This window comes from Megascapheus bottae, chromosome X, assembly GCF_031878675.1.
Source record: "Megascapheus bottae isolate mThoBot1 chromosome X, mThoBot2.hap1, whole genome shotgun sequence".
In the NCBI taxonomy this organism is placed as follows: Eukaryota; Metazoa; Chordata; class Mammalia; order Rodentia; family Geomyidae; genus Megascapheus; species Megascapheus bottae.
The window spans coordinates 53,828,776-53,856,681 of NC_143547.1; the positions used below are offsets into that span (position 1 = coordinate 53,828,776).

The 27,906-nt window shown below is 36.1% G+C and overlaps 1 protein-coding gene across 1 annotated transcript in view; it reads right to left on the reverse strand.

Annotated features, from left to right (window-relative positions):
* Positions 1 to 21,126, reverse strand: part of Hdx (highly divergent homeobox) — a 76,425-nt gene extending 55,299 nt beyond the window's left edge. Inside the window, exons 1-2 of the mRNA XM_090326022.1 lie at positions 20,980 to 21,126; positions 13,288 to 14,397 (exon numbers count right to left, since the gene is read on the reverse strand). Of these exons, the coding sequence (XP_090182148.1) occupies positions 13,288 to 14,397; positions 20,980 to 21,126 (1,257 nt within the window). The remainder of the gene's footprint in view (positions 1 to 13,287; positions 14,398 to 20,979) is intronic.
* Between the last annotated feature and the right edge of the window lie 6,780 nt (positions 21,127 to 27,906).

Consider the following 27,906-nt stretch of genomic DNA (forward strand, 5'->3'; position numbering starts at 1 on the left):
TAAGACATACATAACGTTAAAAATTTTTCAAAATAATGTTTGCTTTGTTATACTTCATACCATTCAGTTGCTATATAATACAATCCGGCTGTAACAGTCACACAGGGATTTGATATAAAAATGTAAACATGCATTTGATGTAAAATTCTGTCATCAAGAAAGTTCTACAGTAAGTTAGATGGATATCCTATTTAAGAAATTTTAGATCAACTTCTGGGTTGGATACAGCTATTATGTGAAATTTACTATATTTTATGTAAGTCAGGAAGATGAAAAATTTTATTAATTAGCATTTTATTAGACAGAATTTGATTAACTGAAATAATCAGGCAATAACTGGGTCTCTGAGCAAAGTTCAGCAGCCAAAGATTCATAAATCAATGTTTTAGCTTTCCATCGTTGTTTTGGTATTAGTTGAACATCAAAACCTATCAATCATTCTTGTTAATCAGCAAGGGTTCCTAGGTGTTTTTCAACTATGGGGTGTAGAGTACAGAGAGCACCGCTGCATATGTAATAGCCAGTCAATAAATATTTGCTGATTGATTGATTGAATTAATTTAGACCTTCGTTATACAGTAGCTATGGCTTTCTGAATTTCAACAAAAGCCCAAGAGTAGAAATGCACAAGAGATCTTTGTATGGAGTAGGAAGCTGAGGGGGGGAGTAAAATTGTTTCTGGTTGAGAATAACATGTCCTGGATAATAGATGAAAAGATAACTTGAATGTTTATTTGAATATACATCTATGTATACATGCACACATATGTGTGCGTGTGTGTGCGTGTGCGCACACACACACACACACACACACACACACACGTCTTCTCTCCACTACATCACTGGAAAAGAGTTGAGAAGTTAGATTATGTACACATCACTTAAAATGCTGCCACTTTTAGCGGGCTGAGAGTGTAGCACGGTGGTAGTGTGCTTGCATAGCATGCACGAAGCCATGGGCTCAATTCCTTGGTACCACATAGAAAAAGCCAGAAGTGGTGCTGTGGCTCAACTGGTAGAGTGCTAGCCTTAAGCAAAAAGTGTCCAAGGACAGTGCTCAGGTCTTGAGTTCAAGCCCCAGGACTGGCAAAAAAAGAATGCTACCACTTTTAGACAAACAGATGACATTGTTTTTAACACATGAATCTTTCTTCTATTAAGTCACAGGAAAATATTTTGAATAGTTTATTATAGCCTGAATTTTTTTTACTAACAATGAAGATGCTACTTGGAATTTGTTTTCTCCTGCATACCATTATTAGTTAAATTTTATAAACCAAAATTCATGCCAAGGAAACTGAAATTGCAAGATTTTTCAATGAAGTTGTAAAATGTATTCAGAATATGCTGGGTGCTGGTAGCTCACATTTGTAATCTTAGCTATTCAGGAGGCTAAGATCTGAGAATCACAGCTCAAAGCCAGACAAAATAGGAAAGTTTGTGAAAATCTCCAATTAAGCACCAGTAAACAGGAAGTAAAGCTGTGGTTCAAGTGGTTGAGTGTTAGCCTTGAGCAACTAGGAACTTGACACAGGCCCGAGCTTAACCCCAGAACTGACACACTAATAAAGTACTCAGAAGAAAGCAAACTTAATTTGTTCATGATTATTGAGATACTGTCTACTGAAATAATGCCACAGTAGAAATGAAATAATATAAAGTTATATGTGGACTGATTTTTTTTCTGATTCAAAGAAATAGAAAAGTAAGGAGAGTTGTGATTCAAGTGGCAGAAAATTAGCCTTGAGTAAAAAAGCTAATGGATAACACCCGCATCCTGAATTCATGTCCCAGTACTAGCATAAAATTTGAATTTATTCAAATTATACTTTCTAGAATATTTCAGGGTGCTATTTTTTTCTCACTCAAAATGATAGGCATTTAAGCCTTGAAGGAAGAAATTGAGAAGATAGAAAAATCTATCATACTCTTGCATTGGTAGAATTAATACCTTCAAAATTTCCATACTTGCAAAGACAATCTACAAATTTCATACAATACCCATCAAAATTGCAATGTTATTCTTCACGGAGATAAAAAATGATCTTGAAACTCATATGGAGATACAAAAGGCCTATAATAGCCACAGAAATCCTCAACAACTACCAAACCAATGCAGGTGGTATCACAATATCAGACTTAAAATTATATTGCAAAGCAATGATAACACACATCTTGATACTGGCACAGAAAGAGATTGATGACCAATGAAACATATTAGAAGACAAATAAAGAAACTCATTCACCTAGTTAAATGATTTTTCTTTTATAAAGGAGCCCAAATTCACACTGGAGCAAAGATACCCTCCTCAACTAATGGTGCTGAGAGAACTAGATGTCCACTTGCAAGTGACTAAAATCAGATCCCTCTTGGTCACCCTATACTAATATTAATTCAAAGTGGATCAAAGACCAAAATGTAAAACTTGAAACTGCTATGTTAAAAAGTACAGGAAACACTGGAACTTTTTGACACAGGCACCGAGTTCCTGAATAAAATTCCAGGGGCTCAGATAATAGGTAAGAGAATTGACACATGGGATTACATTAAGCTAGAAAGCTTGTGCATAGCAAACACTAAGGTTAAAAGATATTTCAGGGCTGGGAGCGTGGCCTAGTGGTAGAATGCTTGTATAGCAAGCAGGAAGCTCTGGGTTCGATTCCTCAGTACCATATACACGGAAAAAGCTGAAAGTACTGTCGTGGCTCAAGTGGAAGAGCGCTAGCCTTGAGAAAGTTCAAGGATAGTGCCCAGGCCCTGAGGTCAAACCCCAGGACTGGCAAAAAAAAAGTCTGTACAGAATGAAAAAAAGATCACTGCCAGCATTTTATCTGAGAAGGGTCTAATAACAAGAATATAAAAATAGTTTAAAAACCTAAACCCTGAAGCCAGGTGCCATAGCTCAACTCTGGAATCCTAGCTAAGCAGAATCCTGAAATCTAAGGATCATGGTCTGGAGTCAGCCTGGGAAGAAAAGCTTGTGAGAATCTTATCTCCAACAAACCATCAAAAAAAGCCAAAATTGGAGCTGTGGCTTAAGTGGTAGAGCTCTAGCCTTGAATGCAAAAACTTAGAGACAACACACACACACACACACGCACCCACACACACCCACCCACCCACACACACACACACACACACACACCTCATAGAATCAATAAATCAAATCAATAAGTGGACAAGGAAGCTAAACTAAAACTTCTCAGAGAGAAATTAAAGAGCCAATAAATCATAAAGAGAAGCTCAACTTCCTTTCTCATAAATAAAATATAACCTCGTGGGCCAAGAGTTTGGCCTAGTGGTAGAGTGCTTGCCTAGCATGCAGGAAGCTCTGGGTTCGATTCCTCAGTACCGTGTACACAGAAAAAGCTGAAAGTACTACCGAGGCTCAAGTGGAAGAGCGCTAGCCTTGAGAAAGTTCAAGGACAGTGCCCAGGCCCTGAGTTCAAACCCCAGGACTGTCAAAAAACGATTGTACAGAATAAAAAATGTTTATATATATATATATTCTATGTAAACAGAGGTAGGGTACACCATCAGTATATGCCGGACACCCTATGGTGTAAATGCTTTCAAAAATTAACAGACCCTTAAACAAAATGAATATTAGGAAGTTCAACACAACCTTTGAATGGAAGGAACAGTAGGAAGAGAGTGAATCAATGGAAAAGGAAACTGTGGATAAATACAATCATAATACTCAATGTAAGCAGGAGATAAAGGAAATGGGAAGGTTGAAGTCACTGATGAGGAAAGACATAGATGAGAAGGTGATACTGTGGCTAGTGGTAGAGTGCTTGCCTAGCATGCACGAAGCCCTGGGTTTGATACCATGGGAGGACATACATAGGAAAAGCTGGATGTAGTGCTGTGGCTCAAGTGGCAGAGTTCTAGTCTTGAGAAAGTCCAAGGACAGTGCTCAGGCCCTGAGCTCAAGTCTTAGGACTGGCTACAAAGAAAAGACTAAGGGGATAACTTGAGGGGTAACTGCGATTATGATAAACTGTATCCATATACGGACATGTTGATTAGTAACCGTTTGGTATAAGCATTTGAAGATAAAAATCTAAAAGTCAAAAAATTGTTAATAGTATAAATTTTCTTTACTAATTTCAGAAAATAAAATGTCTGAATATTAGCTTTAATAGCTAAAAATGATTTATAATTGATATGAAGTAGTTGATAACATGCTTAGTCAAAGTTCAGACCTCCAAACAACAGCTTTTGCTTCATTATTGTTATCATGGTATTATCTTTGCTGGCTGGACTAATATTCTTACCATCAATTATGATTCCATGTTTTTACTTCATGCACACCTTTTAGCAGAAAACAATTGGCCTTCAAAAAAATTCTGCCTGCTTGTGCTATCATTTACATGTGAGCAGATAAACTCACTTTATAATTAAAGAAACAAACGCCAAAAAAATCATTAGGATGAAGAAAATGGAACTTCTATACTCTTTTCTCAGCATGGAACAATTAGATATACAACTATTTCTTTGGGTATGGTGGTATATGCGTGGAATTCTAGGACACAGGAGGGAGAAGTAAGAGTACTGTACGTTTTAGGTCTGATTCAGCTACATAGCAAGACATTGTCTCAAACAAATAAAAGAAAAACAACTAGTTGCCCAATAAAATCATTTTGTAGTATTTCTTAAGCTTAAACAAAACCAAACAAATACCCAATTAAGAAATTTCCATATCTAACATGATGAGATATTTTGTGGCATTTTTCACTTGCCCTTATTTTAACTTTTTGTATGATGATATGACATAGTTTGGAGATGTACTGGCCTAGTATCCACTCTCTTCTGTAAATAAGGAATATAATAAATTTAACATAATTTTCATTACTCTGACTTGTCTGAGGGCTGCCTCAGGGATTGATCACTGTATCTCCTAAACTGCAAATCTCCTAATTTCATACAGAAGTGGTACAGCTCAGGTCTCAGGCTAGAATGATGGGAAGCAGTAAGTGAGGTTTTATTAAAAAACAAAAAACTCCTTAAAATGCTGACTCACATATTTAGAGAACAAGATCACACACTAAGTGTATACTAAAACAGCTGAAGGCTTTAGAAAGATGAAATTTAGGAATATGTAAGATTTTTTTGTCAGTCCTGAGGCTTGAACTCAGAGCTTGGGTATTGGCCATGAGCCTCAAGTGGTAAAAGGCTAGCATTCTATCACTTGAGGCACAGTTCTACTTCCAGTTTTTGAGTGGTTAATTGGAGATAAGAGTCTCATAGGGAATTTTTCTGCCCTGGCTGGCTTTGAACCATGGTCCTCAGTTCTCAATCTCCTGAGTAGCTAGGATTACAATATCAGCCACTGACATTCCCCAAATGTAAGATATTTTAATGTAGCCATTTATCCAGGGAAATTAACAAGTGCAGAGAAGCTCAGCAAAGAAATATAAAAAGTTCCAAGATGATGAGTTAGAAGCCTGATACATTTTGAATCCATGAATGAGAAGAGTCTACTAACACAGAAGTGATTATCTTCTGAAAAAAGCACATCAGGAATCACAAAAAAATGTAGCAGGACACCAGAAAAGCAGAAAGACTGGGAAGCAACAGAGAAAAGCAGTGAAAAATGGGGTTAGTCCATTCTCCCACAAATTATACAGTCAGGTTAGAGAGGTGGTGAGATTGACCACTCTGATGGGGAAGGCCTCAGTGAAGAGAGAAGACATGTCAATCCTTTATAGCTAAGAATCACAAGATTCTAGCTTCAGAGAGGGTCTATTGTTTGAGACCTCAAACTCTTCCCTTTTTCTGCCAGTCCTGGGCTTGAATTCAGGGCCTCAGCACTTGGGCTTTCTCAAAGACAGAGCTCTACCACATGAGTCACAGCACCACTTCTAGTTTTTCTATGTATATGGTACTGAGGAATTGAACCCCCGATCTTCATGCATGCTAGGAAAACATTCTACCTCTACCACTAGGCCAAACTCCTGGCCCAGATCTCAAACTCTTTAGCAATTCATGAACAAGCTATCTCCCAAAGAAGTAGATGCCACAGTAGAGATGAATGTGGTGCATACAGAAAGTACAATACAAAGAATTATTAAACAAATACTAGTTCTTAGGATAGATAAACAGGATTGACAAAGCCTAATGAAAAGCTAAGAGAAAGACAAAAAACACTGATTGAAAGTTAAGATCAGACATTATCACACACACACACACACACACACACACACACACACACACACACACACACAAAACCACTAATGAAATTCACAGGTTAATTAGGGAAAACGTCTAATAAACTAAAAAATCTCGAAGAAATCAACAAATGTATAGAAGCATGTGATCTATTAAAGATGAGTCAGGAGAACATAAGCAACCTGTACAAGTCTACTAAAAACAATGAAATTGAAGCAGTAATGAACTCTTAACAAGGAAAGCCATGACTAGATGGATTTATAACTGAATTTTACCAGACCGTTAATAAAGAACAACCGATGTTCTTCAATATACAGGCCAGTGTTACTTTGTTAGGAAAACTAGATAAGCACACAACAAAACAAGTTATGAATTAAAATGAATATAAGTACAAAATTCAATAAAATATTTACAAACTACATTTAAGAGCATATTATAAAGATCATATTCCACACACCATGATAAAATGTATTTTATGCCAGGAATGTAAGCATGGTTAAGCCTATGCAAATGTAATACAACATATAAATAGAATAAAAGACAAAAATCATACAATCCTGTCAATAGATTCAGAACAAGCCTTGACAAAAGCCCTGAAGAGACAAAGAACAGATAGAACATACCACAACATAATAAAGGTGAACAAAGAATGTGGCTAAGAGGTACTGTGCTTGCCTAGAATTCATGAGGTTCTGGTTTCAATTCCTTCATATCATATAAACACAAAAAATAAATAGAGTTAAAGAATATAGAAAAAACATAATAATGGCTATGTTTGACAAGCCTATATTTAGCAGTAATACTCTTGAGTACATATCCAAAGCAATGCACCTGAGGATAAAATAGAGACATCTGTACACCCTTGTTTATTACACAGTATTCACAATAGCCAAGTCATGAAAGCAGATGAGATGCCTTACAATTGATACACATATGCCTATATATACATGCAATATATATATATATATACATATACATTGTAGTATTAATCAGCTATGAATAAGAACAAAACCATTCTGGGACAGCATGCAGGCTAATAGTTCAAGTTCCAGAACCAACAATAGAAAAAAACAGAAAAAAAGATGCAGCTGTTATTTGTACACAGTGGAATTCTATGCTGCTGTTAGAAAGAATGACATTGTCCCATTTGTTAGGAAATGGAAAGACTTAGAAAAGATCATATTAAGTGAAGTAAGCCAGACTTAGGCTCAATGGTTTCCCTCATTTGTCATAATCAGTAGAAACCTTGGGCTCTCCTAGAAGAGATTTGCAATAGAGCAAAACCTTGATACAAAAGGCCATATACTAGGACACTGAAAGAAAGGATGTCTAGGATATAGAAACATAAGCCATATAATGAATGATTGTTGTTCTTAAGGTACTATGTTATCTCTCATCTCTTTTGCTGTCCCTTGGTTATCTCATATTGTTACTGTATCTCACTTTGTTACCTGATATATCGGATATATTTGTATTTGGTTATTTGAAATTGGATAGGGAACGGGGGAAAACAAGATGAGGGGTGGGGGGAGAGGGAAATGGGGACCAAGACATGTGAAAGGGTATAATGCACCATCTATCTGGCAAATATCATGTAGCCCTTCTATTAATTATAAAAAAATATATGAAAAAAGATAAAACTGACAAAATTAAACATGAAATTAAAATTAAACATGAAAAAGATGACAAAACAAATTATAGATGAAAAGGAACATTGCATGTAACTATCCAAATATTATAGAACATAACATGAAAAAGTATATGATAGTGTGTTTGATAATAGAAAACATTCGGTACAAAAGAAAGGCAGTGATATGAGGAAAGTTTGTAACTATGAATGCTCATATTAAGAAATCAGAATTATGTCAAATAAATAATCAAATTATCTTTTTGGTGAAATGTTCAGACATTTAAGGCCCATGAGAGATGAGAATGCAGTTAATTAATAAAGTGAAATAATAACAATATATCCTGTTTTTGTACTACTTATCTTCCAAAATGCTTCCATTTTTCTGGCTGTCAGTAGGTAAGCAATTCTCTAAAATTTCCAGTTCTGAGAATATACAGTAGACCCTTGGTTTCCATGGGAACAATTTTTCCTATGGTTCAAGAGACCACCATTGAGGAAATTACACAAATATGGGATATGTGGAATTTACTACTATAATGTGGATGCTTGATTTATTTTTTCCATAATGTCACTGAATTTACACCCACTTTATTTATAAGCTATCATTCAAAAAATTCTTAAAAATCACTCTACCATATAAATTAAGCATGATGGCTTTTACCTTGCCTTTAGGGAGAAGGGGAGGAAACAAAATTTGCTTTTGGGAAGCTCTCTTTTCATAAAATCAAGGGCAGAGAAACAGTTGGTCACACAAAAGCTGACTGGGCTTCTCTGAATCAATGTTGTAATGCATGCACAAGAATTTACAATTTTTGTTTGTGAAAGGTCCATATGTTTAACAGAAGTTGAATAGCATTAGGGAAAAAGAGAATCAAATATCTACAGTAGATTCCAGAACAAGAAACTTATGAGAATTGCCTGTTTACTTACACTCTCACAGCTAAAATGTTTGCTAACATGACAATGAGTTCTGTTCTGTCCTAACCCTGGAGGGTCAGCTGTATTGTATCTCCATCAAAAGCTTGGAGGCTCCATGCATTCTACTTCATCTGGCCATCCTGGTTTTACCCAGTCTCAACTAACTAATAAAAAGGTAGTGCTCAGGCTGGGGAGTTTGGCCTACTGGTAGAGTGCTTGCCTAGCATGAAGACCTGGGTTTGATTCCTCGGTATCACATACATAGAAAAAAGCCAGAAGTTGTGCTGTGGCTTAAGTGGTAGAATGCTAGCCTTGAGAAATCCCAAGCACAGTGCTCAGGCCCTGAGCTCAAGGGTCAGGACTGGCACAAAAAAGGGAGAGCTGAGAGCTGGTGGCTCAGGCCTGCAATCCTAGCTGGGATTTGAGAATCACAGTTTGAAGCCAGCTCAGGCATGAAAGTCCTTGAGATTCTTATCTCTGGTTAACCACCAGTAAACTGGCAATGGCGCTGGGGTTTAAGTGGTAGAGTGCTAGCCTTCAGCTGAAGAGCTCAATGACAGCGCCCAGGCCCGGAGTTAAAGTCCCACAACTGACAAAAATAAATAAAAAGAAACAAAAAAACAGAAGAAAGGTAGGCAAAGTGATGTCCCAAACATCTGTGGGTAAAAATACCCAAAAAGACAAAAAAAAAAACCTGTTCACTGTACTTAGTTTAAACTGGTTTGATTTCTTTCTAGTATGATTTAATTAGGAATATATGGGCTTTTTTGTCAGTTCTGGGGCTTGAACTCAGGGCCTGAGCCCAGTCCTTGGGTTTGTTCAAGGCTGGTACTCTACCACTTGAGCTACAGTACCACTTCTGGCTTTTTGCTATGTATATAGTACCAAGGAATCGAATCTGGTTCTTCATGTTGGCTAGGTAAGCACTCTACAGTTAGGCCAAACTCCTGGTTCTACCTGGGCTTTTTTAATGTGTATGGTAAGGGTGATCACTGATACAAACTTTTACTCAGCAACTACTAACTGCAATATTTACATGAAATATAAAGGAGATTGGAACTAGTAGAGTTTCATTACCTTCCTAATGAGTTCCTATATACATAAATATTTATTTACTTATTCAATTATTTACTTATGTTTTTGAGGTAAGATATCATTATGTAGTCCACAATAGACTGAAACTCATGATATTTCTCGCTCAGCCTCTTGGGATTGATTACAGGTGTGCACTACAACACCAGGTTATATGAGAAACTTTATGTGTCAAGGAAGAAACAATGAACGTTTCTCTGTACCATTTCATATTACAGCCTTCCTGTGATGTGGATGCCATTATTCGCATAACATATAGGAGGAACTTGTAACAAACGGAAGTCATACAAGCAGTAAGTGGCAGAGACTAAATTTGAATCCAAGCCTGTTCAGGCTATAAGTCCATGTTCTAAATGATTATATCATGCCATCTTTTTTTGTGGGTCATGGTGCTTGAACTGGACCTGGGCACTGTCCCCAAGCTCTTCAGCTCAAGGCTACCACCCTAGCCTTGAGCCAAGCCCCACTTCCTGTTTTCTAGAGGTTAATTAGAAATAAGCGTCTCAGGTCCTTCTGTGCCCAGGCTAGCTTTGAACCTTATCCTCAGATCTCAGTCTCCTGATTAGCTAGGATTATAGGCATGGGCCGCCATGCCAGGCTATATCATGCCATTTTTTTTTGTTGCCAGTCTTGTGCTGGAACTCAGGATCTGAACACTGTCTTTTGGCTTTTTCCTCAAGGTTGGCGCTCTGCCACTTGAGCCACAGCACCACTTCCGGCTTTTCTATGTATGTGGTACCATGGAATCACACCCGGGACTTCGTGCATGATACACAAAACACTCTTCCACTAAGCAAAACTCCCAGCCCTATCATGCCATCTTTAAACAAATGAAAATTCAGAAAAGCTGTTAAGTTGTATTTCACTTATAATACATCTTAAAAAGTTAGAGACTAAACACAAGTAACAGTATAGTTGAAATTAAATGTATGCATGTGGTATGACTAATTAAAAAACTAAAAATAATTGCTTTCTGAGGCCTTACAGTAATCTAAACAAAATCAAAATGGTTGTACTGTACAGTACTGTGTACAGAAAACTAGAAGAATAATAAATTCCTAGGTTGGAGTTTGGTTTTCATCATTTACTAGTTATATGATCTATGGCAAATTATTACAGTAAAAAATAAAATGCATAAACCGTAAGAAAAGATCTTAAGAAAAATGTCTTCATCATTGTGAAGACTGAGATAGGTATATGAATGATACTTTCTGACACTTGGTAGGCACTCAGCCTATCACTACAACAACAACCACAACTACAACAACAACTACTACTACTACTGCTACTACTAGCATGGACAAAGCTGAAGAGATAAAGTACAAAGAAATAGGTGAATGAAAATGTTTGTGAACATAACAGTATGATTCAATGTTACTTTTATTTTCTTTTTTGACACTCTTGGGGCTTGAACTCAGGGCTTGGGCACTATCCTTGGACTTTCTCAAGGCTAGTGCTCTACCACTTGAGCCATAGTACCACTTCTGCTGTGTACACTCCTGCCCCCATTCCATGTTCCTTTAAGCATGCTTTTTAATAAACAGTAAAAACAAACCAATTAGCTAACCATTATTAGGATATAACAAGAGGCTATGGACCTCTGGCTCATGGCTATAATACTCGCTACATGGAAGACTGAGAACAGGAGAATTAAGATTCATGGCCAGTCCAGGCAGAAAAGTGAGATTCACCTCTGTGAAAAGGAATCTGGAGGCATAATCCTGTAATCCCTAGGATGATGGGAAACCTATATCAGGCAAATCAGATTAAGTGTCTACTCAGGCACACCTATCCTATAAGAAAAACTAAGCAGTTAAAAAAATAGGGGCCGGGAGTTTGGCCTAGTGGTTAAAGTGCTTGCCTAGCATGCATGAAGACCCGGGTTCGATTCCTCGGTACCACGTACATAGGAAAAAAAGCCAGAAGTGGTGCTGAGGCTAAGTTCAAAGCCACCCTCACAAAAGTCTGTGAGACACTTATCTCCAATTAACCACCAGAAAAATAAGAAGTGAAGCTGTGGCTCAAGTAGTAGAGCACTAGCCTAGAGGTGAAGAGCTCAGGGACAGCAGGCCCAGAGTCCAAATGCCATGACTGACTAAAAAGAAAAAAGAAAAGGGGCTGGGAGTTTGGCTTAGTGGTACAGTGCTTGCCTAGCATGCACAAAGATCGAGGTTCGAGTCCTCAGTACCAAATACATAGCAAAAAGCCAGAAGTGGTGCTGTGGCTCAAGTGGTAGAGCCCTAGCCTTGAGAAAATCCAGGGCTCAGGCCCTGAGCCCAAGCCCAGGACTGGTAAAAAAAAAAAAAGAAAAGAAAGAAAGAAAATAACCTCAAGGAGAGTGTTCAAGCCTTGAGTTCAAGCCCCTAGATTGGCAATAAATAAACAAGTAAATAAATACAGAGCAAGAGGCATGGTTCAGAAGTATCATTTCTGTTTAGCAAGTGAAAGTCTCTTAGTTTAAACCCTTAGTACCAAGAAATGATCAGTAATCAAGAAGATCAAATTCTTTTCTTAAAGTTGAGTGCCAAAGGCACTTCTGATCTATGTCATTTCTTTACATTTTGAAGCCGGAAGCTGTAAGGTGATCAGAGTCAGGAAAAGACAGTTTCTTAAATTGGCTGAGTCCTGATAAATTATAAATATTGTGGTTGCGTAGATAAGAAAGTGTAGTGAATAGAAAGGGAAAACACAAATTCCTGTCCTGTTATTTAAATTCTCTAAAGTAGATTTTTCAGAGGGAAGATGTATGGCCTGAAGGGATGCTTTGAGGTAGGCTAACATCACACTGAAGAGATTACTTGAAACATCAAAACAATTGAATGTGTCAAACAGTAAAGAAATAACACCTACTTTGTACACAGGACTAAAGTCGTTTTAATTCTTACACTGACTGTCTTTTTCCTATAAACAGTTTACAAAAGATTAATGGCCCACTTAACATTTAGTACAGCTTTTACTTCTAAAAAAGCCGTTAGCTGAGTTACTGCAGACTCTGACTTCTTAGCCATTGGCATCTAGAAAACATGATTGACTTGCTTGGCTCTGTACCCAGGGATCGCACCATTCATCCTGTGACATCCCCAAACTGCAAGTAAAAACCATTACAGGAATAATCTATATTCAAGAGGATAAGCCTAGACAATTTAATCCTATTTTAGATATGGGAAATGCTGTGCTTCCCATAAAGCTACTGTTTCTTGAACAAAATCATTTTAAACGTCAGGGGAAAGCTGCCATGTGATAAAAAGGACTATATCCCATTTTTAAAAAACCTCATCATTTGTAAACCTGACAGAGAAAGCATAGGATTCTTCATTCAGTAGACTCTAAAGCACTACTTCACAGTAAAAATCTCAAATCACTTCAAACTATGAGGTAATTGATGCAGGTGATTCAAGTCTAAAATGATCTTTTCTTTTTTTAAACCAAACACAACTTTGAAAAATCTTGACAAAGTTAACGCGCACATTACCTGGTAGTTGTTTTGGTTTTGTGATAACCTCAATTGGTTTGATGATGCAAAATGTGGAGAAAAATTATTCCGTGGATTTGCATTAGTGTACATTGTATTAGATACTGTATGTAAAGAGGTCCGAGGTGTCAAATGGTAATCTCTGTTTTGATACAGTACATTGTCTGACAAATCTCTAATATTCACCATTTGTGAATTTGGCATATTTCTTCCTGGTCCAGGCAAAGTTGTACTTTGGTTCTCAGTTCGAAGGGAATTACCACTTTCATAAAATCTTGAGTAGTTTGGGATCTGTGCTCCCATCGATGCCAACTCTTCTTCTCTGGCGTATTCATCCTCAGCATCTCCAGTCTCCATTGCGATGGATAAACAAGTTCCTTCTGCTGAGCTTGGCTTGTGTGTGGCAGTTCCTCCCAGAATTCGCTGGGGATAGTCACTGACAGCCAGTGAAAATACTTCACGGATTTCCAAGTTTTGCGTTCTACAGAAAGGGTCTCTAAGAGTTGACTTTTGCCCACATAAGTTATGGGATTCCAGACTTGTGTTTTCAGGCTTATATGACCTTTGAATCCCCACTGGTTCAATTTTGCAAGGCTGGTGGCATATAGATGGCTTTGCAGGTCCTGACATTTCAGAAGCCTGCACTGAAGAGCTTCCATAGTTTTTCTTTGTGTGATTGTATACTGAGTTTCCAGAATTTAATACACTTGTCTGCCTTGACAAAATAATTGTTTTTTCGCCCAGGAGCAGTGAGGCATTTTTACAGTGTGCTACTTGTCTTTGGACAGGTATATGCAACTGAAACTCAGTATCATTTTTAGTGGATGCTTTCTGAATGGGAATTTTATGTGCTTCTGTAATTTGTGGAGTTGTATGTTTGGTTGTCCCTTGCCTACTTGATGAACTGCCTGGGCTATATATACCAGTTACAATGACATCATTATTGGCAGAAGTCCAAGAGGATTGTTGGCTTGAGTGTCCAGCAGTATTAACCACATTTCTGACTGTATTGTCTGGAGCTGTCAGAGAGGTACCAGAAACTGTTCCTGTGCTTGTTCCTGATTCAGAATTCTTACTACTCATTTTCCTTCGCTTATTGCCAACCCACGTCTGAAAGGATTTAAAAAAAAAGTATTATGAAAAAATTCACAAACCAAGAAAACCAATTTCTAAATGAGAAATAATGTTCTCCCTGGTCATTTAAGCTAGCTAAAAGGAAAAAAAGGATACAATATTTTCAAAAAACATAGAAGAAAAAGTAATTAGGGACTCACCTAATACCTAATGACTTTGATATCTGGAAGTATTACTGTTCCTCTCTACCACAAAACCCACTTCGTTTATATATATATATATATACATATATATATGTATATGTATACATATATACTATAATAGATGTAATATAGCTAGTATATAAATAATACTCTATGTGTAATACAAAACATTACTTATTTAAAGTACATTGAAAAAAGCTATGAAATTTTTACAATGGAAACCCCTTATATTGTTAATGTTCGCTAGTTAAAACAATAAAATATAAAAAAATCCAACCATTCATATCTTTTGTCCTAAAAAACAAACTTCTAGAATATTATCCTAAAATGTATTCACAGATGTAGGAAAAGTTGTGTTCATGCCTGTAATTCTAGATAAACAGGAGGCTAAGATCTAAGGATCACAGTTCAAAACCAGACTTGTCAGAAAGGTCCATGAGTCTCTTATCTATCATTAACCAACAAAAAAACAGAAGCAGAGCTATAACTCAAGTGATAGAGAGCCCTAGCCTTGAACACGAAAGCTCAGGAACAGTGTTCAGGTCCTGAGTTCATCCCCAGGACTCAAAGAAAAAAGAAAAGAAAATATTCTTTGTATCATTAAAGCAATTGTACATTTGCAATGTTCAAGCTTAGTGTCTTCTGTATGCACATATCATAATAGTTAAATTTAGAAATATTAATAATTGTAAATGATATAATACAGTTCACTGTGTATGTATCATTGTGTTGGTGGTTAATTAAAATGCAATATAAGAAGGGAAATTGCAAGAGTCTGGTATTTCCCAAGTGTCCTCTGACATATGAGAATACTGGTTTCCTCATGCCCCTACCAACTGTTTTCATTTTTATCATCTTTACTAATCCAGGAGTTAATAAAGGCAAAGAATTGCTGTTGTGATTGATTGTCTATGGTTACTATATTACTTTCATAGAATGGCTCATCCATTACCTTTACCTATTTTATATTGGGGTGTTTGTCTTTTTATGCTGATTTGTAAGAGCAATTTACTCCTGAAGATAATAACACTTTGTCACGGGATGCAATTTTTTTGGTTTGTCATTAATGTATGGTAGTTATTTTCCTTTTTACACTTTCATCTACTTACCAAATTGTATACAATGAATATATATTACTTCTATAAACATAAAGAAGTTATTAATAAAAATAATATCAGTGTTTGGCATTTAGGATTTGATTATAAAATACATAGTTTAAATATGTAATTTATTATAATTATTTTAGGATTATTGCACTGAATCATACTTCTAAACTTTGCAATAAGAAATGTTATATTCCATAATATGATTACTAAAGTTCATAATTATTCCAAAATGCACATTGTATGAAAACTACCAGAACTCATTAATCTATTAAGATTAAACAAAATAAGAGAATAAGTAAAAACATTAAATAGTCTTACACAATCATGGTGTAGGGTAACTTTTTCTTTTATGTGTTTTTGGAAAACACATAAATTACACAATTTTCAATGTTAATTTAAGGTATAAATAGGTATGTTGAAGATATTTTACTATTGTAAATAAAAGTTAACATCTGCAAATCACTAGTGGCTCATACCTGTAATTCTAGCTACACAGGACCCTGAGTTCAAAACCACACCAGGCAGGAACGTATATGAGAAGCTTATCTGCAATTAGTTACTTAGAAAAACCAGAAATGGAGCTGTGACTCAAGTGTTAGAACACTAGCCTTCAGCAAAAAAAAAAGCACAGGGACAGCACCCAGGCCATGAGTTTTTATGCTAGGCCTAGCATAACAAAATTTAACATATTTGAATCCTCAGTTCCATTGGTAGCTGTTATTTTTCTAATTATATAAATGAAGAAATTGAGTTTCACAAGCATGTGAAAATATCAGTGGCAGTAAAGATTCAGTCAGCCCAATATAATCTCAAAACACATTCCTGTCCACTGCACGTGTAGTGTCTGTATACTCCTGAACTAGGCATCTATTAGCAGTTTTACTTTCATAACTATTTTCCACTAAAAATATTCCAGAAACTGTGGTGGTTCCTTTTGTTTCACATAACAATATAGTAAGATTTCTTTTTTCCAGTACTGGGTTTGAACTCAGGGACTTATATTACTTTTATACTTATACTTGACTAGCTTCCTTGTTCAGGACTGAAACTCTGAAATTTGAGCCAGTCTGCGATCCCATCCCTTTGCTGGTCGTTTTGGAAAGGTGTCTCACAACTTTTTAGCCAGGCTGGTTTTGAAATGCATTTCTCCAAATCTCAGCCATTAGTATAGCTAGACTTACAGACATGAGCCACCAGTATTCATGACTTTTTTTGCCAGTCTTGGGACTTGAACTCAGGGCCTGAACATTCTCCTTGAACTTTCTCAAGGCTAGCCACAGCAACCCCTCTGGCTTATGTTGTGATTGTGGTACTGAGGAATCAAACCCAGGCCTTTGTTCATGCTAGGCAAGTACTGTACCACTAGGCCACAATCCTGGCTCCAGTACTCTTAGTGGATTTTTTTTTGCCAGTCCTAGGGACTGAACTCAGGGCCTGAGCACTCCCTTGGGCTTTCCCCAAGTCCGCAGCTCCACCACTTGAGCCCCAGCACCACTTCTGGCTTTTCTACGTATGTGGTACTAATATATTGAACGCACGTCTTCGTGCATGCTAGGCAAGCAATCTACTACTTTTAGTGGGAATTTTAAACTCACTCAGATTTACTTTCATGAATAGCAGGAATGATTTATTAGCCAAAAAAAATGTAACTGTAAATGTTACAAGAGACAAAGGAAAGAAACTAACATCTTCTAAGTTATATATTAAGATAAATATTTTTAAACAAGTCTTTAGATAAATATAGTTGCACAAAGTATTTTACAAGTATTTATAAATTTCATAGGTATTCATAATATTTCCACATTATAGTTTTCAAGTAAAAATTAAACCCATGATGCTTTTGTACATATTTTTTTAAAAAAATACGTAAGTATCCAAGCCAGACATTGGTGACTGATGCCTGTAATCCCAGCACAGGAGGCTGAGATCTGAGAATTGTGGTCCTAAGCCAGTCTGGACAGGAAAGTCTGTGAAATTTTTATAGACAATTAACCACCACAAACCAGGAAGTGGAACTGTGGGCTTAAGTTGGTAGAGTGCTAGCCTTAAGCAAAAGCTCTTGGACAGTGCCAGACCCTGAGTTCAACCCTGGGGACCGGCACACATACACACACACAAACAGAAAGAGTAATCATACTTTATTGCAAGTCATGTCTTTATTTAGACAACTTTATAGTTTATATATACACATAACATATATAGTTGTCTACGTAGTTTACTATATATATATTATGTATTCATCAATAATTAAAATATAATAGAATAATAACATGCACACATGAGACTCAGCCATCTAGCAACCTAGCAACCTCATTTGTCCAGGACACAGCCAACACAGATGTCACAAGATTTATGTGACAACTCTTAATAGCGCAGCTCCAAAGCATAAAATCCACTTCCTTTGATTTTATAATTTGATGAAAGCTGGACTAACACTTTACAACAAATTTAAAAACAACAAAATAGAAAGGACATTTGGTGATAGAGGTTGGTAATGGCAGGGATCTGGGTAGCACTAAAACTAAGAAGGTTCACTGAACATTGTTCATTAAAAAGTAAAAACAGAAAGGAAAACATAAAATCAATGTAAGAAACCACTGAACAGCCATCTGTGTTCTTTAACAAATGGGAATATAGATCCATATACTTTATCAAGTTGTGTTATTATTTTATAGCACTGTATTATAATTGGTTTTCATAATGAAAACCGTGCAAATGGGTTCGATTATTTTTCATGCTCTCTAGGGAAGAAAAGTACAAAGTATATATTTAAGAAATATTCACTCTTAAAGTGTTGAAAACAAAGAAAATTCATTGCTTGGGGGGGTCTCAACAGATTAACTTTTACCAGGTGTTTTTCACTTTTAATATTCAAAATTTACCAAAGCATATAAGATGTAAATGTTACCCATTATAAATGCCTACCTGATAAAAGGGGGAAAAATGAAGTCAAACAAAAATGATATGAAAATTTGATTTGAGGAAATAGTCAAGCTACACTGCACAGATTAAAAAACATAAACAAAACAGTGAAGGTCCTTGAATCACCAATCCTTATTGTACACAAAATTCTCTTTTAGTTGTCTCTTAAAAATTCACTGTATCACCAAGCACAACTCACATCTGTGAGTTTAGCTACTCAGGAGGCTGAGATGTGAAGACCACGGTTTAAAGCTAGTCCTGGAAGGGGTGCATGAGACATTTATCTCCCATTAATCACCAAAAGGCTGGTAGTGGAGGTGTGCTCAGGAAAACACTTCAAGCCCTAGGACTAGTACAGGAAAAAAAAAACATCATCTATAAATCTCTTTTCTTTTTGTCTATACATTGTTTTTTTGCTCCTAACCTCATATTTGTTTGTGTTTTAATGTTTCAGTCTTTACAGTTCTTTGAATATTGGTATCAAATAGTTAGCATAGTAGGACTTGAGGATTATAAAGTGGTAGGTTTTCAAACAATTCCCCTTCCTTCTAAATGAGAAAACAATACAATTGTCTTGAGATTCAGATATGACCACTGAATTTCTGTATAAGTTACACATTGCTGGAATGGAATTTTTACTTTCTTGAGATGAATGTGCTATGCACAAATGCGTGCGTGCGTGCGTGCGTGCGTGTGTGTGTGTGTGTGCTTTGTGGGTCATGGGTCTTGAACTCAGCCTGGACACCATCCTTGAGCTCTTCAACTCAAGGTTACCACGCTACCCTTGAGCGAAGCCCCACTTCCCATTTTTTAGAGCTTAATTGGCGATGAGTCTCAGATCTTTTTGTGCTCAGGTTGGCTTTGAACCTTGATCCTCAGATCTCAGCCTCCTGAGTAGCTAGGATTACAGGCATAAACCACCACACCCGGCTACAAATCCCTATATTTTATACAACATTTTACTTGCAAACCTGTATTCTAAAATTTTACACCCATCATTCTCATGGTTGTAGACTTCATATCATTTGGAGTATAGATATAAATATTTGTATTTCAAAAATCCAAGTATTCAGGCACAATGAAGGAACTTATAAGGAGAAGGGTTCTAAGTTTCTGCCATAACAAATTGGAAAGATGAAAGATGACAGTGCAGCTGCCTGGGAAGATTTTTTACTTTAAGTCAAGGAAAAGATAAAAGAGATAACAATAAACAAGGAAATTAAGATAGCAAACTGTCTGTATTCCAAAATTTTAATCTTATGAACTCATAATATTTTATATTACTTTTTCTAACACAATTAAATGTTTTTCTTGTGAGGATTGATAACGGGAATTTCAAGTACTGCACTTAGAATAATAATCAAGACACATTTCTAGTTCTTATGTGAATATGAGATGATACCTGATATCAACAGACAAGAAACACAACCAACCCCCAGAATTAGTCTCTTATTTTCCTATTTGAAAGTTCAGCTATCCTTTAGTCTTTAAGAAATACTTTCCAAGGAATTGAGCTTGTTACAAGGTTTTTTTTTTTTATTTCCAGACTCTTTGATGGTACATAGAAAAGAAAACAAAGTCAAATAGGTATCTTTTCTTTTTTCCAAATTAGCCTAACAAACTCCAAGGATAGGAAGTTGCTAATCTTTCTATCATTAAGATTTCACACCTAGAGGAGCCATAGCATTTACACAAATATGAAAGAGCCCACGCATTCAATAAAATTCTTGACTATTTCTGTTTGATTTATCTCTTGCTCCTCTCTATTGCTTCCTCATTGCCTTTCAGGAAAATGTAGCAGCTCTGATACTTTTTTTTACAGCTCAATAACTGGTTGTGATAATTTCCTCCCTTGAGATTTCCTATTCCTTCCTTGCTTAAACAATAAAATGCATATATTTTACTTGGGAGGAAAAAGTATTCATAAAACTAGAGTAAATTTTTCTAAAACGATAAAAATGCTAAAATCATAAATGTCCAAGGAAAAGTTCTAAATATAGCAACAACAAAAATGAACTAACAACAAATACAGAACCCAGAAAATTCCTTTGTAAAACAAATGATTGTTTTACCATCACTTGTGGAGGTTATATCTCGATTAATTATTAGAGTTTTAAAGGAAGCCTACTTTCAACAATTAATCTTAAAGATATTTAGTAGTTCAAAAAGTTAGATATATTCACTCTGTAAAGGCTTTTATGTTTCCAAGGTATATATAGAAACAAATATATAAAATGGTTATCTTGTTTATTAAAAAATAGTAGTTATGCAAGGGAAATGAAGCCTTTTACAGTGAGGACTTTCATGTCTTAAATAGCTTTTGTCATCTTAGTCAAATATCACTTGTAACACAAAGCTATACATTTGTGTAAGACCTCAATACTTACCCTGACTACACTGAAGTCCAGTTTAGTCTCCTGTGCACACTGTAATATGAGCTGAAAGCAATTTTTACTTTGATTTGTCATTCCATTTTCATAATAACGTTGTAAAATCCTTTGTTGCTCTACAGTAAATACAGAACGCAGATTCATCTAAAAATAAAAGAAGATACTCTGAAAATTGGAATAAAAATGTGGTATGTGTAGAATTTGTACACTTCAGGGTTGTTGTTTTTTATATACAATTTCAGGGCTCTGAGCTGCAAGGTTTGTTTAAATAAATTAATCCCCAGTAATGGGCAGTAATTTGTGTGCTAAAGAGAGACAGCTTCTCACTGAAAAATATGCATGAAATACTTATCAAATTTGTTCAAAAATAGCAACTTTACAGATTAAAAAATAAAAGCAAACAAGAAATGATAAAGGGAGAATGCTCTTATCTGGGTTGTGTCAGTGCACAGGAGAAAAAGGTTCTTTCATTGAAATAAATATTTATGTCTAGTAAAGCCAGAGATGGTAGTAGCCATACATGGTCAATTATCAACAGGGACACTCACTGTTCTTTGTCAAGCAAAGCATCTGGCATATGTCTTACAGTCAGAAGCTGTGCTCTGAAACAAAAGGTTATTTTCTTTTCTCCTCTTTCTACAATAAAGATGTTATCTTTATATAGTCAAACAAATTGTCTCTTCAATTCATAAAATAAATACTACCTAATGTCTCAAATGTCTTTGCTTTAAGAAATAGTAACAAAAATTTATTTTAATCAGTATACTATGGAAACCAAAATTCAAAATCAGTAAAAATTACCAAAAATAAGCCATGCCAAAGCTATAGATTGTTGAATTTACACTCTCATTAAAAGAAAAGATAGTTTTTAAAAAGTTCATTTTTTTCCTATCAATAGACTAAGTATTTAACAATAGGGGACAGAAACCTGTAATCTCATAAATAGAAGTGAGATCAAACTATATATTAAAAGATGAACTAAACGGGGTGTGGTGGCTCACGTCTGTAATCGTAGGTACTCAGGAGGCTGAGATCTGAAGATCACCGTTCAAAGCCATCCCAGGCACAAAAAGACAGTGGGACTCTTTATCTCCAATTAATCACTAGAAAATGGGAAGTAGGGCTGTGGCTCCAGTGGTAAAGCAGTGATCTTGAGCTGAAGAGCACAGGGCTAGTGCCCAGGCTCAGAGTTCAAGCTCCATGACCCACAAAGAAAAAAAAAGATAAAATAAACTGTTACTTGTTAATTTTAAAAAACCTGTAATTTGATTAAGGAAATTTAAGGTTCATATTAGAAATTGTCATACTGAAAAAAATTTCTAAAACAGAAAGAAAGCCTTTTTTAAGGAAAATTCTTCTTAGAAAGTATGAAAACATTCATAACAAAAGCACCATGAGACAAACCAAACAGAAAATTTGATAATGTACATTGTATTAAAACAACCACATATGTCTGAACTGGAAATAAAAAATATTACTTCCCTTCTTTTGTGTACTTGGAATAACGATATCTAAATTTCTTTTTCATTCACACAAGTATGTCTAGCAAATGTGAAAAGTTCTGATTGGAAGAAATCAAATGTGGAAGAGGGTACAGAAAAGATGAAAGTGAAATTTCTCCATGAAACGTAAAGAAGCAAGGAACTTTCTTAAGAGGGTGGATTCTGAAGGCAATACATTAATTATCTGCTGCCTAACCAATTATTCAAGGACCCTTGGAGCAGTGATAAGGATAGTATCGATCAAAGTAATTTTTATTGTCATGGCTGACATTTTTCAGAGCAACTTGAGGTATATTGCCCCAACAGTTTGTTCACCCACAGAGGAGATGGTCCAGAAAATGGAGATTAAAAAATACCAGAAATGCCTCATTTATATAGATTAACAAAGTACCTTGAGATGGATTTGGAGGAGGGGAATGAACTTCAACCCATGAATACATAATTAGAATCATGGCTCTGATCCTCTGCAGTGACAGACCTACTGAAAAAAGCCAAATGAAATGATACCCCAGTAACATGGAAATACCCTCTCATTGGCTGTTTGCAACGTTTACACTTATCCAAGTATAATAAGAACTTTACAAAGTCCAAAAAAAAATACTATGTGTCCTTCCCCAATAAAAGTAGGCAGTCAAATACAGGTGACAGTATTCAAAACAGAACCTAGAATTTGGAGAATATGCAATGCTGAGAACTTTTAAGCTTTCCTTAAATTCAGTAGCAACAGTAGGAAGACCACTTTTCCCAAGACAGCTACAATTATTCTTTCATGCATGAAATTCATTCTGTTTCCTTCATTCACAGCAAGCAACTACACAACCTCATTTAAGCAAGATAACTTGTTAACTTGTTATTGTCTTCACTCACTCTTCTTCATCTAAGATATCAAATGATTGCACAGAGAAAGTTTTTCACAATTTGGGAAAAACCTAAGGAGAGACTTTAAAAATGTTCACTTTGAGTGTTGATTTCTTATTTATGTTATTGGTTCTATAAGAACAGGGCTCATTGTGCTGCAGTGGGAAATGGAGCTAAAATAGGAGATTATTTAATCTTGAAGTAACAAAAAATTTAGCTGTATTTCAAGATTTCTTTTTCTTTTTTTGCCAGTCCTGGGCTTGAGCTCAGGGCCTGAGCCCTGTCTTTGGACTTTCTCTACCACTTGAGCTTCAGAACTACTTCAGGCTTTTTTTTCTGTGTGTGCTACGTAGGAATCGAACATGGGCTTTCATGCATGCTAGGCTAGCACTTCACCACTAGGCCAAACTCCCGGCCCCTGTATTTCAAGATTTCTGAATCTAACACTATGTATTTTACCATCTACTCAGCAAATGCCAGTTATCGGAATAAGATGACCTGTGTTCTGTGCTCAACTACACTGCTGACAATTTGATGAATCACTTAATTTCCTTGAGCATCCATTTCCTATCCTGTGATTTGCTAGGTTATACAACTTTTCTTGCCTACCAATCTCAGTTGCTACAAAATAAAATGAGAGCTCATTTTTTCAGTACTTCATTCATTCACTCATTCATACTGGTCCTACGACTTGAACTCAGGCCTTAGGCACTGTCCCTGAGCTTTTTTGCTCAGAGCTAGGGCTCTGCTTCTGGCTTTTTCGTTACTAAGTGGAAATGAGAATTTCATGGATCTACCTGCCTTCGATGGCTTTGAACTACGATCCTCAGATCTCAGCCTTCTGATCGGCTAGAATTACAGGCGTGAGCTATCAGCACTCATCGGTGAGCTCCTTTTTTGGAATTGTAAAGCATGTAAAAATTATCTCATGTTTTACATTTAACATAAGTAGGTATTGAGTTTATCTGTCATTTTCAGGTATGGAACTTGTAAGGTTCCTCTCAGATTTAGGATTCAGTGTTTTAATAAGGACTTTGAACAATTAAAGATGAATTATTCTCAGCACATCCTATTCAAGGAAACAGAATAATGAATAATTATTTTAGATTTATTGTTTTGGAAGAACTCAAAACATATAGTTTGTGGGGATGACTGTTTCTTTAGAAGTTCCTAATAACTAAGGCCATATTTTCACAGGGAAATATTTCAGACATATTCAGATATAAAGCTGCTCTAATTACTTGATGTCAGACATAGGTCTGGTAGGTCATTGCTTTAACAATGCTATATCTAGTTAAATCATTTGAAATGTACCTTCAAATTACTACACATTATCTAAAAGCTTGATTCTTAATGTGGGATAGATTCATAAAATCATTACCAATTCAATTGTAACACATTCACTCCAATATAAAATTTGGAATTCCAACTGGGCATTGGAGCTCACATCTGTAATCCTACCTACACTGGAGGCTGAGATCTGAGTATTGCTATTCAAAGCCAACAAGGGCCAGAAAGCTCAGGAAACTCTTAGGTCCATTTAAACAGCAAAGAGCCAGAAATGGACATATGGCTCAAATGGTAGAGTACTAACCTTGAACAAATCTGCTCAGGGACAGCTACCAGGCATTGCACCAATAAATAAATTGCTAAGTAACTATAAATCTGAATTTGAAGTGAAACAGGTTTGCTCACAAGTGTGGAGCTGAGACTAATATAACACCTCATGTATCTTTTTTAGGGGGGTGGGAGGAGATTCCATAGGACTTAGAGCTTGAACTTCTAGCCTGGGTGCTGTCCCTTGAGCCACAGCCTTTTGGTGGACATAAGAGTCTAACAGACTTCCTTCCCAGAATGGCTTTGAACCATGATTCTCAGATCACAGCCACTTGAATAGCTAGAAATAGAGGAGTGGATCACTGGAGACCAGCTTATACCTCATATATCTTGGCCAACATGATCATTTTAACACTGTCATTTTTTGACAGTCATGAGGCTTGAACTCAGAGCCTGGACACTGTCCTTGGACTTTCTGAAGGCAAGAGCTCTATCACTTGAGCCACAGCACCACTTCCATCTTTTTTCTATGTATGTGGTACTGAGGAATCAAACCCAGGCCTTTGTGCATTCTAGGCAAGCACTCTACCACTAGGCCAAACTCCCAGCCCCTAACACTGTCATTTTTTCTTTATTTCTTTATTATTATTATTGTTGTTGTTGTTGTTGTTGTTTATTGCAATGTATAGGGGGGTTACAGTTATATTCACCAGATAGTAGGTGCATTACTTCTCACACATCAATACTCCTTCTCATCTTTTTGTCCCCATCTCCCTCCCCCCACACCCTCCCAATCATCTTGTTTCCCCCCTTCCATTTCCTATTTCAAATAAATGTATATACAATGTAATACTGTCATTCACCATTATTATTCCCTTTTATGTTTACATATGATATCATTCTATTTTCAAGTCAAAATTCTAGGCACAAGCAGGCACTAGTGACTCTCACCTGTAATCCTACTCAGGAGGCTATGATCTGAGTATCTCAGTTCAAAGCCATCCTGGGTAAGAAAATCCACAACACAATTACCTCCAATTAATCCAGAATTGGAGGTGTAGATCAAGTGTCAGGAGTGCCAGTCTTGAAAGAAAGAAGCCAAGCAAGAATGCAAGGCCTTCCCAATGCTAGCACAGGAAAAAAAAGTATCACATCAGTGGTTTTAGAAGATGGAATGGTGGGAGGCTGAGCTAAAAGTTTCAACATAGGCAATTATTTTGGAACTCTGAAGCTATTTGTTTTTTTTAATTATGGCCATGCATTCATGATTATGAGTGTGTGTACAGTGCTCTTTGTGTATTATGATTATGTATTCATCATCATATATATGTGTTTGTGTGTGCGTGTGTGTGTGTGTGTGTGTGTGTGTACTAAATAACACCCTCAATACTTTTATTTTTGCCATGCATAGCTGACACTATTCCATTTGAACTATGCCACACTATTTTACAATCAAAGTAGCAACAACACAAATACCATTATTTTGTCCTTGTTACATTATAGTTGTCAAATATTGTACAGTATTTACTTCCATATTTTTAGAGTAGATCTGGTGAAAAATTCTTTCTGTTTATCTGGTAATGTCTTTATCTTGTCATCATTACTGACATATTTTCAGTAGCTACAGGATTGTGAGTTGACAATGCTTTTCTGTTAGCATTTTAAAAACTTTTTCTACTGTCTCTGGTCTCCCTGATTTCTCATGAGAAAATGTGTAACTATTAAAATCTCTGTCTCCTATGTTTGAATTTTCCCCTCTGGCTCTTATTAAATCTTTTTTTTTTGCCAGTCCTGGGCCTTGAATGCAAGGCCTGAGCACTGTGCTTGGGCTTTCTCAAGGCTAAAGCTCTACCACTTGAGCCACAGAACCACTTGATGCTTTTTTCTATGTGGCACTGAGGAATCGAACCCAGATCTTTGTGCATGATTGGCAAGCACCCTACCTCTAGGCCACACTCCCAGCCCCTAGCTATTAATTTTTTTCATCTTCAGTTTTCAAAATTTTGACTATGGTGTGTTGGGATAAGATTTTCCTAAAAAAATTATCTTGTTACTGGATCCATAACATTCTTGCATCTATAAATCTTTAACTTTCACAATATTTTTTCGAGGGATGTGTCATCCATTATTTAGCTGAAATAAAATATTTTTCTACATCATTACTTTTCTCTAGCATTTTCTTCCTATCTTCCTTGAAAATCAATGACATGACTATTATAGTTTTATATCTCCCCATAGATTCTGAGGCTCTATTTTTCTTCTGACTATTTTTTAACAAAATAAATAATTTACATCGATTTAACCAACACCTTATTGTTTCTTCTTGCTGTTGTCACTATTATGCAATTAAGCCCACAAGGAAACTTTAAAAATTATTAGATGGTGAAATTTCAGCACTGTAATTTCCATTTGGCACTATAGTCTAGCTTCTATTACTCTACTGGAAACTTTTGATACTTTAATACTTTTCAGGGTATGTAGTTTCATGGAGGAGACCATTATTATAACAGCTATCCTATATCTTTTCTTACTTTTGAATCTGCTTATGTCATGTTGGTGCTGGTATTGGTAACTCTTGTTGAGTAAGTTTAGATTCTACCTTAGATTTTTGTTAGAACCCTCTGGATAAAAGTAAATTGAGGTGACTACTGAGTGAAAATAATGAATTCATCAGAATCAAATTGGGATTTGTTTTGCCTTCCATAGACAGGTCAGTTCAGTTTTCAAATCTGTTACTTACTATAATAACTTTGGCTCTGTCCCCAAACTAATGCCACTTGGACAGTTATCTCAGTGGAAGTTCCATTCCTAGCACCTTTGTTCCATTGCTTTGGCTCTGTTTCATTTGCTTATTGCACCATTTAACTCTGGAATTCTTAAAATGTTGTCTAGCATATTGGGGCAACATTTAATAGTGTCTTAGCCCAAAATAGGAGTTTCCCCTAAGAGTTTATTTGGCTGTTCTATTGTTTGTAAAGCATAGCTCTGCAATTAGAGCCATTTTGAA